The following is a 15,780-nucleotide window of genomic DNA, read 5'->3' on the forward strand; positions in this document are numbered from 1 at the left end:
GGGAAATTCTCAGTAAGGACACAGTGACGAGAAAGACAGAGTCCTGAGCAAGACTCTGCTTGTTCAGGAGGCAGAGCAAGCGATCCAGGGACAGAGGGACCAGGGGAAGCTCACCGGTCTCCACTGGGCTCTGCCAAGTTCTGTGCTTCAAGCCACCTGGACTGTGCTGAGCGAGCGGCTGCTGGCTGACTCCGAAATCCTCACACTGCTTTCCCCAGTCATCCTGCCCTCAGCTAGATGGCTCTGCGTCCCTCTAGCCTGCTGAATAATGAACTTGAATTTGGGGTGGGTGTGAGGATAGGCCATACACGGGGCTTGCTTCCATAAAGAGCTCACATAAAAATTCTCCTCTCTTTAAAAGAAATTCGTGCAGAGTGGGGCTAAGACAATTGTTTCATTCCAGCTGGAATTTTTCAGATGTGAAAATGCATTTGCCTCCAGGCACGCATAAAGAGATGCAGAGAAGGAATAAAATATTTATCCACAAGCAGAGGCTGTGGAAGCAAGGATATGGCTCCTTGGGCAATCCCTCCTTTTATGCTGTTGATCTTTTAACACCAGATTGCTGATGGCCTGGGTCTAAACTGACCCTGAGGGTGAAGTAATAGACCACCCAGCAAGAGGGGCAGAGAAGAAGGGACCTGTGCTGTGCCTCCACCCTTGGGCTGAATTTCTTTTTCTGAACTGGCAAGGGGGTTAGAGGGAGCGGGGCTGGAGGAAGGGAAGCCTCGCTCACCTGTGTGGGGCATGCACGCCTCCAGGTTAGCTCCAGGCTGGGCAAGAGGATGCTGACACAGGAACCTGAGTTTCCTCCAAGATCCAATTAAGGGGCAGAGGCCTGAACTGGGTTCTTTCAGAGACAAGCTCCCTTCCCTGCCAGCTTGCCAGTGCCCTGGGCTGCGACCTGCTGTTTAGGTCTGGCTGACTTACTTCCTGTTGGAGAGTTCCTGTTTCCCGGCTGAAGACACTGGCAATAACAAACTACCAGAATCCAACTTTCACTCCCTGCTTCAGGAGCTAGCAACTTCATGACTGCGGGACAGAACTGGCAGGAGCCCAGCTTTTGGAAACCCAAAGCCCTGAATTCCAGCCTATACCACTGACCAGCTGTGCAACCCTGAACCAGTTACTGAATCTCTCTGGGCCTTATGTGACAATAGTGACCAAGCTTGCCCCATCGCACAAGGCTGTTTTGTCGCTCAAACCATAGCATACATGTGAAAGCACAGGTGTTGTCAGGTCCTTCTCTAGGCTTGGTTACTGCAGGACACCCACGGCTCTAGAATCCTGTATGAGATTCCCAGACAGCTCCAGGTTCATGCCTTAAAAATGATGGGTTTTACTATGTGACCTTATAATTTATCATGCAAATTAAGACAACTGTGAGAGTGAAAGGGTGAGGCAGCTCTTAAGTACCACAGGACAACAGGTGTAAGCCGGGGCTGACCTGGAGAAGTCAAGAGGCGAGAAAACTCTTATTTACGCAATGCGATTGTGTAATTACGCAATGCAGGGAGGAGGGAAAGTTCCAGAAAAGTGGGAAAGCCCCCCACCAGCTTCTTTATGTAGCTCAGCTTTAACTTTTCGGCTCTGTTTCCTTCTCCATCCTAAGGAAACCAAAGGAGAACACACCTGTGGCCTGTTTCACTTCTGCTTCTAAATGTTCAAGGACCCCAAAGTCACAGAATGTGAAGTTTGGATGGGTTGAGTTCTTTTACGATTCGACCTCTCCGAGCCTCAGTTTTCTTCTTTGGAATAAGCCTTTTACTCATGGGAAGAGGGAGGGTAAAATGACACCACTGTGGTCACTTAGCTGGATGGTGACAGAGCTGGCATGCGGGCAAGGGCCTATTAGGGAACTTGGGCAAACAGACCGTTTCCCCTTAAACCTGTCTCCTCAGAGGGGTGAGATGAGAGCTATAATCATGACAGTTGAAATCTACATGAGATTTTAGTGCCTTTTATAATTGTTACCATATTGTCAGGTTATCTAGTTTAAAATAACAAGAGCTATTTCTAATTAGTGTATATCGAGTAAAGCTTTTTATATACAGGATCTCCTTTCATCCCTACAACCTGGGAAAGGAGTATTATTTTCTCTGTTTTGCTTAAGGGGAAACAGAGGCTCAGAAAGGTTCGTGACCTCTCCAAGGTAATAAATGCCGGAGCTGAGATCTGAATCTAGGCTTTTCCAGCTCAAAGCCCTGTCTCCCAACACAGGATAACGTGGTTCACTTATACGCCCATCGTGTGTCATGAATTTAAAAGCACACTAGGTAATGTTTTATTTATTAAGCTAGCTCACAGGCATATAAGTATTCTTTATTCTCCTTCTAGAAGTTTTCTTTTATTATAGAATGTGTCACACATTTCATTACACGTTTAAAAAAAAAAAAAACCCAAGAAAAACAAAAGGGGGAGAAACCAACAGTTCAGCCAGTTTGGGGGCTCAGGGGTTGCCCCCCCCCAGCAAACAGGAGGCACCCTCCTAACCAAAGCTATCAGTGCCAGCCAGGGCAGATGAACAGAGCTGGCTCTGTTGTACTCTCTACCTGCTGTGGATAATCAGTCATTTACTGCTCATAGCTGTTGTATTGTTCCTTAAGGCTTTTTTTTTTTTTTTTTTTTTTTTTTTTTTTAATCTGTGAATGAACCCAGTGCTCCCATAAATACACTTTTTCTTAGGAGGAAGCATTTTCATTACAAAGATCACTGATCGGGAGTTCCCGTCATGGTGCAGCAGAAACAAATCTGACTAGGAACCATGAGGTTGTGGGTTCGATCCCTTGCCTTGCTTAGTGGTTAAGGATCCGTGTCACTGTGAGCTGTGGCACAGGCCAGCAGCTGTAGTGCCGACTGGACTCCCTAGCCTGCTAACCTCCATATGCTGTCTGGGCAGCCCTGAAAAGCAAAAAAAAAAAAAAAAAAAACAAACAAAAACAAAAACAAAAACAAAAAATAAAAAAACACTGATCATTAGAGCCAGAAAGATCTGGGCTTGAATCTCTGGAGTCCACTGTTTATAGACTTCAGAGTTTTTGCAAGAGTCAAACTCTGAGCCTCAGTTTTCCTCTTTAAAATGGGCATATGTATGCTGCCCCTTCCCTGTGGGCTCCACGAGAATTAAGAGGATTAAATGAGAAAATAATGGCAAAGCACCTAGGACACTGCCTGACTCCTTTTTTGGTTCAGAAAATCTGGTCATTGTAGCTGCAGCCTCTTCAGAACTCAGCACAGGGCTCCTGACCTGCAAGGAGCCCAAGAAGCTGTCCCCTCCTTCCTGTCCATGTCCATGTCCCTCAGGCCACCGTCACAGGCGGCAAGAAGAAAACTGACCATGAGTAACCTCCTTTGAGAGAAAACGCAATGGTGATCTGTAAAAAACAAAACAAACCCCAGCTCTGTTGAGGTATAATTTACATCCATAAAATCAAGTGTACAATGATCTTTAGTAAGTTCAGGAAATTCTAAGTTTTGGACTATTTCTGTCACTTTGAAAAGGGTTCATCTGAAGTCAATTCCCAAACCTATCCCCCCAGGCACCCTCTCATCTGTAGTTTCTGTAGATTTGCCTATTCTGAGCATCTCCTATAAATGGAATCCTGTAACGTGTAGTCCTCTGCATCTGACTTTCTTCCATGGAGCAGAATGTTTTAAGGTGCATCCAGATGAGAGCATTTATTATTAGTGTCTTTCTATCGCTGTGACCCCATTATGTGGATAGACCACATTTCCTTTCTCTGTTCACCCCGTGGTGGACATTTGGACTGTATCATTTTCTTTTCAGAACAGCACGCCAGGGTGGTGAATGCTGTTTGGGGTTAAGAGCCACCCAGTTTTATGCCATGGGTGGTCTTTAACAGACAGTATCCAAAATAACTAGAATTGCGTTCTTTTCCTATTTGCAAATGGCATTTGTCTGTGTTCTACCAGGCCTGGTAAGCCAGCTCCACAGACTGTCTAAAGTCAAAATCCACCAGCCCACAAAAATGTTCCCCTCGTGACATTTCCTGAGGCTTTGGAAAAAGAGCATCCTTTTGTTTTATTTTGTTGTTGTTTTGTTTTGGTTCTTGTTTTTAAGCACTGCACCTGCAGCACATGGAAGTTCCCAGGCTAGGGGTCAAATCGGAGCTGCAGCTGCTGGCTACATCACAACCACAGCAACATGGTGGTATCTGAGCCGCATCTGTGACCTATACCACAGCTCAGGGCAATGGTGGATCCTTACCCCACCAAGCAAGGCCAGGAATTGAACCTGCATCCTCATGGATACTAGTTGGGTTCATTACTGCTGAGCCACAATGGGAACTCCTCATTTTGTTTCTGATCAACCATCCTCACCCTCCTGATTTGCAGAAAAGGGGGAAAAATGTAGACCTAGAGAGATACGACTTGTCTAAGGAGCCCTGAGCTAGGCTGCTGTCTAAACCAGCATGAGAACTCCTTTCTTTCCTATGGCCACCCCTTCGTAAATCGAAGAACAAACCACACAGGCTGTGGCCCAATTTCCACTAGAATTCAGTATCACCTTGACTCTGAATCTCCTTGGATTCTGATTGACCCCTACTCCCAGGGGCTGATACTAATCAACATACATGCTATAGGGGATGATGGGCAAGAGGGGAGGAAAATAGAGTTGTTTTCTTTCAACCTTCTTGAAAGGACACCTCAGGCCTCGTTTACTATGACAAAAGCACTGAAATAATCTCATAAAAAGAAAGCTGCTTTGTAGGGAAGGGACTGAGGGCCAAAGAGAAGGCTGTCTTGGACCAGTCTCAGAATTCCTATTCAATCTCCTTAAGCCATGGCGTAAGGTCACCCAGCTGAACTCGGGACTGTGGATTCTGCAGCATTATTCCTCCAGCTGGGCAGTCTTCATGACCTACACTCCAGGTAACTTCCCACCCTACTCTGGCAGCCCTTCTGTGAACTGCTCACCACACCTTCTAGGGACCCTACCCACAGGGGAAAGTGGATGAGGTGCGTGGGAGCAAAGCCTACAGCTCCCCCTGCTGGTGAGGGACAGAAAGGGCCCCACTCACCACCAAACTGACACAGGTAGGAGGAAGCGGAAACGATCCCGGCGTTTACCCTAATGGTCCAGAAAGATCCCCACTTTCTGGCTCAGGATGAAAGGAGGATACAGCTCAGCATCTAGATCTCTGGCTAGCAGGGCAGCAAACCCAGGTCTGAGCTAATCATGTCCGCAACCCATTTCACTCCCAAAGCATATACTCCCTGTCAGGGGCAGCTGGAAGCATTTTCCTGCCTCTGTTTCTCCAATCTGCAAGGCTGGAAAAAAGCCAGTCCTTTACACCTCATATTACCTATGCCCCAACATCTATCCACCTTTCCCTTCACTTTCCTTTCTGTTTGGTGAATGCCTAGTCATCCCGAAAAATCCATAAGAAACATTACCATCTCAGCAGAGCCTCCTAGGCAGAGATGGCTGTCTTTTTTTTTTTTTTTTTTTTTTTTTTTTGGTTTTCAGGGCTGCACCCATGGCACATGAAGTTCCCAGGCTAGGGGTTGAATCGGAGCCGTAGCTGCCAGCCTACATCACACCCGCAACAACGCAGGATCCTTAACCCACTGAGCGAGACCAGGGATCAAAGCTGCATCCTCATGAATCCTAGGTGGGTTCATTAACCGCTGAGCCACGAAGAGAACTCCCAATCTTTCTTTGGGCACTGGATCCTGTACATACCACCAGCACACCTCTCTTTTAATTGAGAGTAAAGCTAGTTTTGTACAACTGGCATGACTCTCTGCCTACCCTGGTGCCTATCACTGTGCTTGGCATATAGGGTATACCTGGCAAATGTGTGCTGAACTAAATAGGACATGGCCTCACTCCCGACCTCTGCTTCCCCACTGCAGGAGGACGGGCTCAGGGCCAGGGAGCACCAACCCCAGGTGTCCTCAAAACTCCAGGGGTAAAGGCTATCCTTCCTCACAGGGACAGGTTTACAGATGGTGGTGACAGGTGGAGTGTGTGCTGGGGAGGAGTTTAAGGGATGGAGAAAAATCACCCTGGGCAGCGTGAGGCCCAAGCTCACAGGATTCTGGCAAGTGTCCAAGAAAAAAAAGGTTAGATCCAACCTCTGGGACCACCGAGGGGGAGGGAAAAGCCGCAAACCAGCAGCATCTCCACGGGCCTCACCTGCACCTCAGGCATCATCTGTCTGTGCCCTGGAACAAAGGCTCTCTGTGGCTCTCCTACAGGCAGGTCAGGGCAGGGCCTGAGCTGCTGAAATGCCTCAAGGACAGGTGCCTGGTTCCAAACCCAGTTGTAGTCCCTGGGAAAGGGTGGAGACATGCCCGTGGGGCTTTCCAACTGCTGATTTTTTTTTTTTCCCCAATCAGAGGAGGGGCCTCGGGGCACTCCATCATCTTCAAAAGGAGAACAAAAAGCATTATGACCACATTATTTCTTTAAATGCTATAATGATTTTCCAGTAGTTACACAGGTGGTTGGACATGTGGAACGTGGTAAGCAGCAGAAAGCACTCGGTCCTTGAATCGGCAGCTGTGAGCTTGACCACTGCTGACCTGGTAGACTTCCCTTTTGCCACACGTAACATTCACCTGGGCCTTAGTGTCCTCATCTGTGTGATGGGGTAATACAAAGACTGACCTCAGAATGTTGCAGGGGGGATTAAACAAGATGTGAACGATACACAGCACTGAGCTCAGTGACTACACATGGTGGGTTCTCAATGCATGGTTTTCATGCCTATAACTTAACAGCATGTCTAATGAAGCGTTTCCAGAAGCCCTGAAATGGTGATTAAGGTCCATTTGTGGATACAAGGTTCTAAGTACCCTCGCTCTGTAAGTTCAGGGAACTGATGCACGTTGGGGCCTGTCACCCTCCCACAAGGCTGTGCTGGGCCACAACTGGTGTCACCATCAAAGGCCAGCAGCACCATCCCCTCTACTCACCCAGCCCAAAAGCAATATAAGAAGATCTAGATGAGCGAAGGCCAGTGAGGGTGGGTCACGGTGGTCGCGTGGGATGACCACAGAGACGGGATGCTTCCTCCCCTCACCAACGGGCAAGGGGGGTGGTCTTTGCCCTCCTTTGAAATCAAGGGAGTAGAGGCCCCCAGGGAATCACGCCCAGTGGCAATACTGACGTTCCAGTGTCCAGTTGGGACATCTGCAAAGCAGACATTTGGCAGAGCTGCCTGTTGGCTACCAATGTTGGAGGAAAGAACTGGGGAGAGGCTGTAGGGTGGGCACTTCCGGGTGACAGGTGGCCTGTTCCATCTGCTGCAAGGGGAAGACACAGCCACACACTTCTGCTGGCTTTGTGGTGGATAATGCAGGGCTCTCGAGACTGAGGTCCATGGTCTTACCAGGATGACCTCAGTGTGGCGACAAGGAGGGGTCTCAAGTGCCTGGTAACAGACTCCCACCCAGGGATAGGGGCAATGATGGCCACCCAAGAGGAGGATGGCAACTTCACCACCAGCAGAACTCTGCTTCCTCTGCAGCTGCCCCAGTCCTGGAGGCCCAGGCCCGGGAACGAGGGAGGGGAAAGGAAGTCCTCACCCACCCCTCCCCCTTCAACCTTCCAAACCCACCCAGGCTGGAGGGTTTGGGGGAAAAGACCTTTGAGTTTGAGGCTAAACTTTAAAAACAAGCAAGACTGAGTTCTAACAGAAGTTTCCATCGTGGCTCAGTGGTTAACGAACCTGACTAGTATCCACGAGGATAAAGGTTCAATCCCTGGCCTCGCTCAGTGGGTTAAGGATCCGGCGTTGCTGTGAACTGTGGTGTAGGTCGAAGACGTGGCTCGGATCCTGCATTGCTGAGGCTGTAGTGTAGGCAGGTGGCTATAGCTCCGATTTGACCCCTAGCCTGGGAACCTCCATATGCAGCGGATGTGGCCCTAAAAAGACAAAAGACAAACAAAACACGAAACAAAACTGTCCTAATACTGCTTGCGACCGAACAGAAATGGGTTCTGGCCAAGACATCATTAAATGAGTCTCGACCCAGCAGGAAGGAGGGGCCAGCACAGCACAGATGGAGGCAGTTACTGAAAAACCCACTTCATGGTGATACCCCAGGGACTGATTGCTCGACGCACTGGTTCTAGTCTACTTTTCCCTGCTCAGAGACTCAGAAGAGCCACATCCAGCATTGACCGGGGACCAGGACTGTCTCTCTCCGCGTATTATGCCTTTCTGGGCTGCCCAGAATCTTTAGAGACAGGGTTCCAGTCAACAAAGGGCTCTAAATATTTTTTGATTTCTTTTACCTGTACATGGCATGCCTAGATCGTGTTCATTTGCTGTCCCCAAAGACACCATGAACATGAGCTCTGAAATCACGCGCACCTGGGTTCAAATCCTGGCCCTGCTACTCACTACAGGCCATGGGACTGTCACTCCTAACTTAAGCCAAAGCGTCCTCATCTGTGAACTCAGCCTGTTATAAATTGCAATGTCAGTTGTGACAGCTGGACCTGAAGCAGATAAAAAAGCCTTAAAAGCACAGTGGATACCTATTCATTCAATAAATATTTGCGGAGTAGATTCTCTCTGCCTTAAGGTATACAGAAGATGGGGCAGGGGAGGGACAGGACAGGCAGAAGGCAGGACAATGCCTGGATAGATGGCAGGGTGGCCAGTGTCACCTCCACGCCACATGAGATGAACTTGGCCTACAGAGTCCGCAGCCCCTCGAGCCCTTCCTGGTAAGTGTGACTCTGTAGAAGCCCCTGAAGGTGCTCTGTTGGCAAACACAGGCCTGAGAGCCAATTGCGGCCAAAAACTAGAAGGAATATGTGTACCTGCCACTTATACCAGCGCAAGAAGTCTCTATGGGACAGGGGTGGGGTTGGGGTGGAGGAGGAATGTGCTCCCTGGGATAGAAATTTGCATCTCCCTGCTCTGCATGGCAACGAGACCACGCACCCCTCACGCCCCAGCAATGCACATGCCAGACATGATCCAGCCCAGATCTCATCCCCCCTGGAGGGCCCACACCCCGGGGCAGGGGAATCCTTCAGGAACCCTTCTCTCAGAGGGGAGATGAAGGCTGACCACCGACAGCTGCCTCAGGCACCCCTGGAGGCAGTGTGACCCTGTCTGACCTGGGACAGGCCCAGCCTCTTGGAGGCCCCGCTCGGGGAATCCCAAGAGTCCCATTCAGAGACACAACACCCAAGAAAACTCCAGTGGTGGCCACCCACCCCCAATACGGAAGAGACTGCAGTCCAGACACACAGGCAGGAAAGCCAAGCCTTCCCCATGGAGCAGAGCAAAGGCAAGGAACAGGCCCCCAGGGGATCCCACTTGCAAACTTACCTGGTCCTTCCTGGGCTGTGTCCTTCCTCACCGCCCCTTGCCCCCCACCCTCACCCCCACCCTCACCACCATGTTAATGAGCCACTTTTCAAAACACAACCATGCTAGGGAAAGGCGGTATCCTCTGACGCCCAAACTGCTCTACCTGTTCTGGGAAAACTGGAAGCAGGTGCAGCCTAATGACTTTGGGAGGATGCCGGGGCCCAGGACAGCTCGTGAGCTGGCAGCTGCTGGTATTTACAAACCAGAGAGAGGCTGAGTTTCCAGGGCGAGATGCTGCCTGAGAATTCAGACCAGCCCACTCCAGACCAACACCTAATTGAACAGCAAACTACCAGCAAACGCAAATGTGTTAATTAGCCACCAAATTGGAGTTAATTAAAAACGAATCAGCATGTCAAAATGGAACATCTCATTAATAAATCACGTGCTTTTTTTTTTTTTTTTTTGAGCTAGGAAAAAGTGTTGCTGTCTTTGAATTAAAGTAAGAGATAAGGATTAGGCATTTTTCCCTGGGAACTTGGACCATAGTTTAAATACGTTCTGTGATTGAGTGTTCTCTCTCCCACAGATAAGGCCTGGCTTGATAATTAACTGAATTGCCGGCCGTGTGAATCAAATCAGCGCCCCCCACATGCCACATGCTGAATCAAATCAGCGTTTGATGAAGCCCTTCTTGGAGAGAAGCAGCTTCGTCCTTCCTGCTCCCTCTGAGCCTCACAGACTGGGCTGGCACAGTTGGATGGGCACTCTCGGAGCAATTCTTTAGGCTGTAGGAAAGTTGGCATCCTCAAGGGCAGATAAGCATGGAGCTGCCTCAAAACCAGAAAGGAAGAAAAGGAGAAGAGCCCACCAGCCCCTGTTGGCTTAACTGTATAAATGTCATCAGTAAGTCACAGGCGTGCATTTCCAATGAGCGAAGGGCAGCTTGACGACAAGCGCTCAGACTCACCTTCCGCAGACAGCCCCTGGATGTTTATTCCCTTAGCTGCCAGGAAATTCAAGCAGGCATCTATGTTTTCAATCTAAGGGGGAAAAAACAACAATAGATACTCAATAAATGTTCTGCCTTCTCCAGAGCCATCTCTTATTAGAACAAAGGACAGTACCAGAGAGAGGGTTTATTGTGCATTCCTTAAGGTTCTCAAAGAGGAAAAGTGACCTGACAACGCCGATGGACGGATGGATGGATGGAGGGAGGGAGGGATGCAGGTCAGAAGTCTCCGTTGTCTGTACTTGCACAGGAAAAGGTTACCCAATATCCCAACCACATGGTGCCAAAAGTGGAGGCCTTGGATTGCTCACGGCTGCCAAAAATAACCAGGGTGGAATTGGAGCTCTTGTGTGGATCACTGTCACCAGTGCCATCCTGAAAACTTAAGCAGCTGCCAGGAAAATGGAGGTGGGGACAGGGTTAGGAGACCCACCCACCTACCAGCAGCTGGGAGAAATTTCTAGCTGCCCGAGGAGGCAGGCAGTCAAATGTAAAAAAGAGTGAATGGGAGTTTCAGCAGGAATCTGGGTAGCGTTTACTCACAGGATTCTCAGGATGGCATGCATTGCAGAGGAAAGCTGCCAACTCCAAAACCCCTGTGTCCTTCGTGCTTTCTGTGGCAAGCAGGGACGCGCCCCCACCAGGGTCTGGGAGGCTTCCCAGTCTTTCCAGGGCTGATGCCACGGCCAAGGGCAAGCGAATGTCCAGCCCTCAGGAAAGAGCAATTAGGTCATTCGCAAAGGTCTGGTGTGACTTCAGTTGTCAGGGCTAATTATTTTTTTTGGGTCTGTGGGAAAATGTTCGAGCTAGATTCATGTCAACGGTGACCATCAATAAAAGAAATTGCTTTTGACTGGGCACAGGGAACTCTGGGTTTCACACAATCTGCATTTCAAAGTGGCACCTTTCCTCACCTCCCCACCCCTGGCTCGTCCCCACCTGACTTCCCAGGCTCCACACTTGCTGAGGAACTCAAATCAGTATCTGACCAATGGGGTTTGTTGTAAACGCATAAATGACTGCCTTTCACGGTGTACACATGACTCTTCTCCCTCCCCTCCCCCAGCCAGATCCCGATGGCTCCTTTACAGCCAGAGAGTGAGGTGTCTCCATTTTAAGAGGTCTCCGTTGTGGGGTTTTTTTTGGGGGGGGGCTTTTTTAGGGCCACACCCTCGGCATATGGAGGTTCCCAGGCTAGGGGTTGAATGGGAGCTACAGCTGCCAGCCTACGCCACAGCCACAGCAACTTAGGATCCAAGCTGTGGTGTGACCTACACTACAGCTCATGGCAATGCCGGATCCTTAACCCACTGAGCGAGGCCAGGGATCGAACCTGCGTCCACATGGACACTAATCAGATTTGTTTCTGCTGCACCATGACAGGAACTCCTAAGAGCTCTCCTTTGAGTAGAGTCCAGCTCCCAGGCAGTCTTCCTGAAGTTTCGGTCCACCCTCCCCTGATGCTCGACTTCCAATCTTCACAGCTTCCAAACATGTTCAATGAAGCTCTGGGACACCTGAATAAAACTGCATCCATTTTTTTCCCCAAGCCTGAGGAATGCATAAGTTCCTGGGCTAGGAATCGAACCCAAGCCATGACAGTGAACTAAGCCCCATAGCAGTGACAATGCCAGATCCTTAACCCACTGTGCCACCAGGAATCCTTTTTTTTTTTTTTTGTCTTTTTAGGGCCACATCCACGGCATATGGAGGTTCCCAGGCTAGGGGTCTAATTGGAGCTGTAGCCGCCAGCCTACACCACAGCCACAGCAACTCGGGATCCCAGCCATGTCTGCAACCTACATTACAGCTCACCGCAATGCCAGATCCTTAACCCACTGAGCGAGGCCAGGGATCGAACCTGCAACCTCATGGTTCCCAGTAGGATTCGTTTCCACTGTGCCACGACGGGAACTCTCTGGATCCATTTTAAAAGAATCTGCTCAACCCTGACTTTGAGGTCATCCCATCCTTGCGGTGTTTTTAGCTCAGGTTCCCATCTCTTTCCCAGCTTCCAGCTCACCTTCCAGAGTCCTCATCTGGGAAACATTTTTTCATCTCTAGGAAAAGGGGTAGAATGCAATTTCCTGCAATGCAAATAAATGCTGAGGGGACGGGTTATGCCCGCCACCACTGCAGAACATCCTTTCTTACAAAGAGGGAAGACAAACGAGATGGCTTTGAACTCTCTTCTTTCCAGCACAGGATGAAAAGGCAACCTGTGACAACCAGGAGCTACCACCTTGGAAGGCAGGGGAGAGTTGGGGGAGGGGTGGCAAAGAAGGAAAAGAATGGCTACAAGGACCCATAGAAGATGTTTTGGGAGTTCCCATCATGGTGCAGCGGTTAATGAATCTGACTAGGAACCATGAGGTTGTGGGTTCAATCCCTGGCCTTGCTCAGTGGGTTAAGGATCTGGGGTTGCCATGAGCTTTGGTGTAGGTCACAGACGTGGCTCGGATCTGGCATTTCTGTGGCTATGGTGTAGGCTGGCAGCTGTAGCTCCCATTTAACCCCTAGCCTGGGAACCTCCATATGCCACAGGGGCAGCCCTAAAAAAAAAATGAAATTAATAAAAAAAATTTAAAAATTAAAAAAAGGACCCATAGAAGGTGTTTTGGAGCAATCAGCTTCTATGTGTGAATGTCATAAAAATCATCTCTATAAATGTTATTTCTATTACAAAACCCTGCTTTTGAGAAAATAAGTCCTTATTTCTACACATAGTGTTAATAGACCAAAACCACTCCAAACACCTGAGAACACCCCACAAGGGTACTAGCATTTAAATCATGATAAAATTATAAAAATTTCTCCTCCACCACTCGTCTAGTCTTACAATCTTATCCTACTTCTTTTAATATAATATCTTGCACATGGCTCCAAAGGGAGGCTTTGGTAATCATGTCCCCATGGAAAATGAGAAGAAAAAGCTGACCACACCTGAATCTGTTAATGCGGAATCAAAAACCATGTACTTGGGAAGCTCGCTGGTGGCTTAGCTGGTGAGGATCTAGCATTGTCACTGCTGTGGCCTGGGTTTAATCCCTGGCCCAGGAACTTCTGCAATCTGAGGGCTCAGCCAAAAAAAAAAAAAAAAAAAAAAGTGCACATGGTGTGCATCCTGAGAAGTGTCATCTAAGTGAGTTGACAGGGGCAGGTTAAGTTTTTTCAGCAACAGTGTGGCAGTGTGACCCTGAATACAAAAAAAGGACACCCACCAACACATTCCAGAAAAGCAATGCTTTACCGCAATATTGTAATTTTTACTTTCCTTCCAAGGAGTACGAAGTACATTTCATTGTCCCATTTATGGAGCTTTCAATGTATGAAACAATGTATTTAAAGTCTATGGCAATTTCTTCTTGCAAGGTTAGGCTAGCCTTGGCACATTTCATAGCCTTTTTTTTTTTTTTTTTTTTTTGTCTTTTAGGGACGCACCCGTGGCATATGGAAGTTCCCAGGCTAGGGGTCAAATCAGAGCTATAGCTGCCACCCACGCCAGATCTGAGCTGCGTCTGCAACCCATACACAGCTCAACACCAGATCCCCAGATCCTTAACCCACTAAGCGAGGCCAGGGATCAGACCTGCATTCTCATGGATACTGATCGGGTTCGTTACCGCTGAGCCATGATGGAAACTCCCTGGCTTTTTTTTTTTTTTTTTTTTTTTAATGTTAAATTCTATTAAGAGGAGGAATAATTATGAATTAGCTAGAATACGTTTTCTCATTTATATTTTACTATCCTATCATTCTGTCAACGAATTTCTTTCTTTTATTTTTTCTTTTTCAGCTATCCCCACAGCATATGGAAGTACCCAGGCCAGGGATCAAACCTGAACCTATGCTGCAGCTGCAGCAATGCTGGATCCTTAACCCACTGCACCAGGCTGAGGACTGAACTGGCGCCTTCACAGAGACAGGCTGGACCATTACTGCACTATGCCATAGCGGGAACGCCACACATTTCTTCATTTTGATCCATGGTTCTCCACTGAGTGAGGGAGACTGGGAAACGAAGAACAATTTTGGCACCCAGGGGACATATTTTGGGTTGTCACAACCCAGAGGGGGACGGACACATAGTGGACAGAGGCCAAGGATGCTCTTAAACATCCCACAACACACAGAATGGTTCCCTCCCAACAAAGTATTACTGAGTCTCAAATGTCCACAGTGCCAAGGCTGAGAAACCTGAGTGATGTGATTCTTTTATCCCTCATTCAATCAACATAATTGTGCAATTTCTGCTCTGTGCCAGGCATTGTGCCTGACTCTTTTGACTGTGCTGGTCCAGAGTCCTCCTCCCACATTCATATGATCCTTCGCTTTAGGGTCCGCAGAGCCTTTTGACACCCACCCCCCACTCCCGACTCCCATCCATTTCCAGGAGCAGCAGGGCAAGTAAATAGAGGAAGCATTAAGATTGTCCTTCATCAGGTGAAGAGAGAGGCCTAAGGGCACCAACATGCTTTCTCCTAAAGAGGAGAGGACACAGGGGACACTATCCAGATGGCCGGATGGCACTCCCAGAAAATGTAAAACCTAAAAACAAGAGCATGGGTCATTGTGTAAAAAAGACGAGTCATGAGCCCATCGAACGCCTTGAATATTTTTCCCTCGACCATCAATTCCCTGCTCACAGAAGGAGTTCAAAAAACATTCCTCAAGTTTCAAATCCACTCTTTAATAATGTTCCATTAAGGTTAAAAATCACTCCTGACAAGGCGGCCGAGACCTACGCTGTTTTCATCTGTACCCCAGGCAGAGCGCAGGGCTGGGAAGCAGCGGAGGGTCAGATGTGGATTCCAACCTCCACTTGGAATGAGATCAGAAGGGGAAAATGCGTCTTTGATCCAGGCTCTCTTGTGATTCAAATTCACCTTTAGGTTTTATTTTTTTTAATTATTATTATTTTTTAAATTCCACTGAGGTAAACAATCCAGGCTCCTGTACCACTGAGGCTGCAAACTCCCAGCACATCCCTGGTGGGGACAGGCAGATGGCAGGACCCAAGGGTACTCGTCACAGCACAAGGAGGTCCTGGAACCCATCTTTAATGAGGCTCATGGCTCCACATGGGATCCAGACACCGAGTGCGAGATGAGGATCCTGTTAAAGTTGAGAGGCAGAGCGAAGGAAAAGACTCTTCACCAGCAAAGTATGTAAATACAATCAAAGTTGTTCATTAACACATAGCAGCCAATATAAACTACTTTCCAAAATTAGCTGAAAAAAAAAAAATCTGTGCAAAGTCTGACATTCCAGTGTTGCTGAGGGGGTGGGGAGGGGCACTGGGTGAGAAAGCAGTTGTAGTTGTTGCCATAGAAATGGGTCCAAGAGCTCTGGGATGAGGCTTCTGGAGTTGGCATTGTTAGCTGGGGTGGAGGTGGAAAGCCGAGAAGGGGGACCACAGCAAGGGGTGGAGACCCTGGGAGCAGAAAGGAGCTGGACGGAGGAGGG

At 48.5% G+C, this 15,780-nt stretch overlaps 1 protein-coding gene across 14 annotated transcripts in view; it reads right to left on the reverse strand.

Moving 5' to 3' along the window:
• The window catches only part of NAV2 (neuron navigator 2), an 819,601-nt gene that overhangs the window by 249,410 nt on the left and 554,411 nt on the right, over positions 1-15,780 (reverse strand). For all 14 annotated transcript variants that reach the window (XM_021085311.1, XM_021085309.1, XM_021085312.1 and 11 more), the window contains one exon: positions 10,273-10,345. In XM_021085311.1, the coding sequence (XP_020940970.1) occupies positions 10,273-10,345 (73 nt within the window). The remainder of the gene's footprint in view (positions 1-10,272; positions 10,346-15,780) is intronic.

Source organism: Sus scrofa, chromosome 2, assembly GCF_000003025.6.
Source record: "Sus scrofa isolate TJ Tabasco breed Duroc chromosome 2, Sscrofa11.1, whole genome shotgun sequence".
In the NCBI taxonomy this organism is placed as follows: Eukaryota; Metazoa; Chordata; class Mammalia; order Artiodactyla; family Suidae; genus Sus; species Sus scrofa.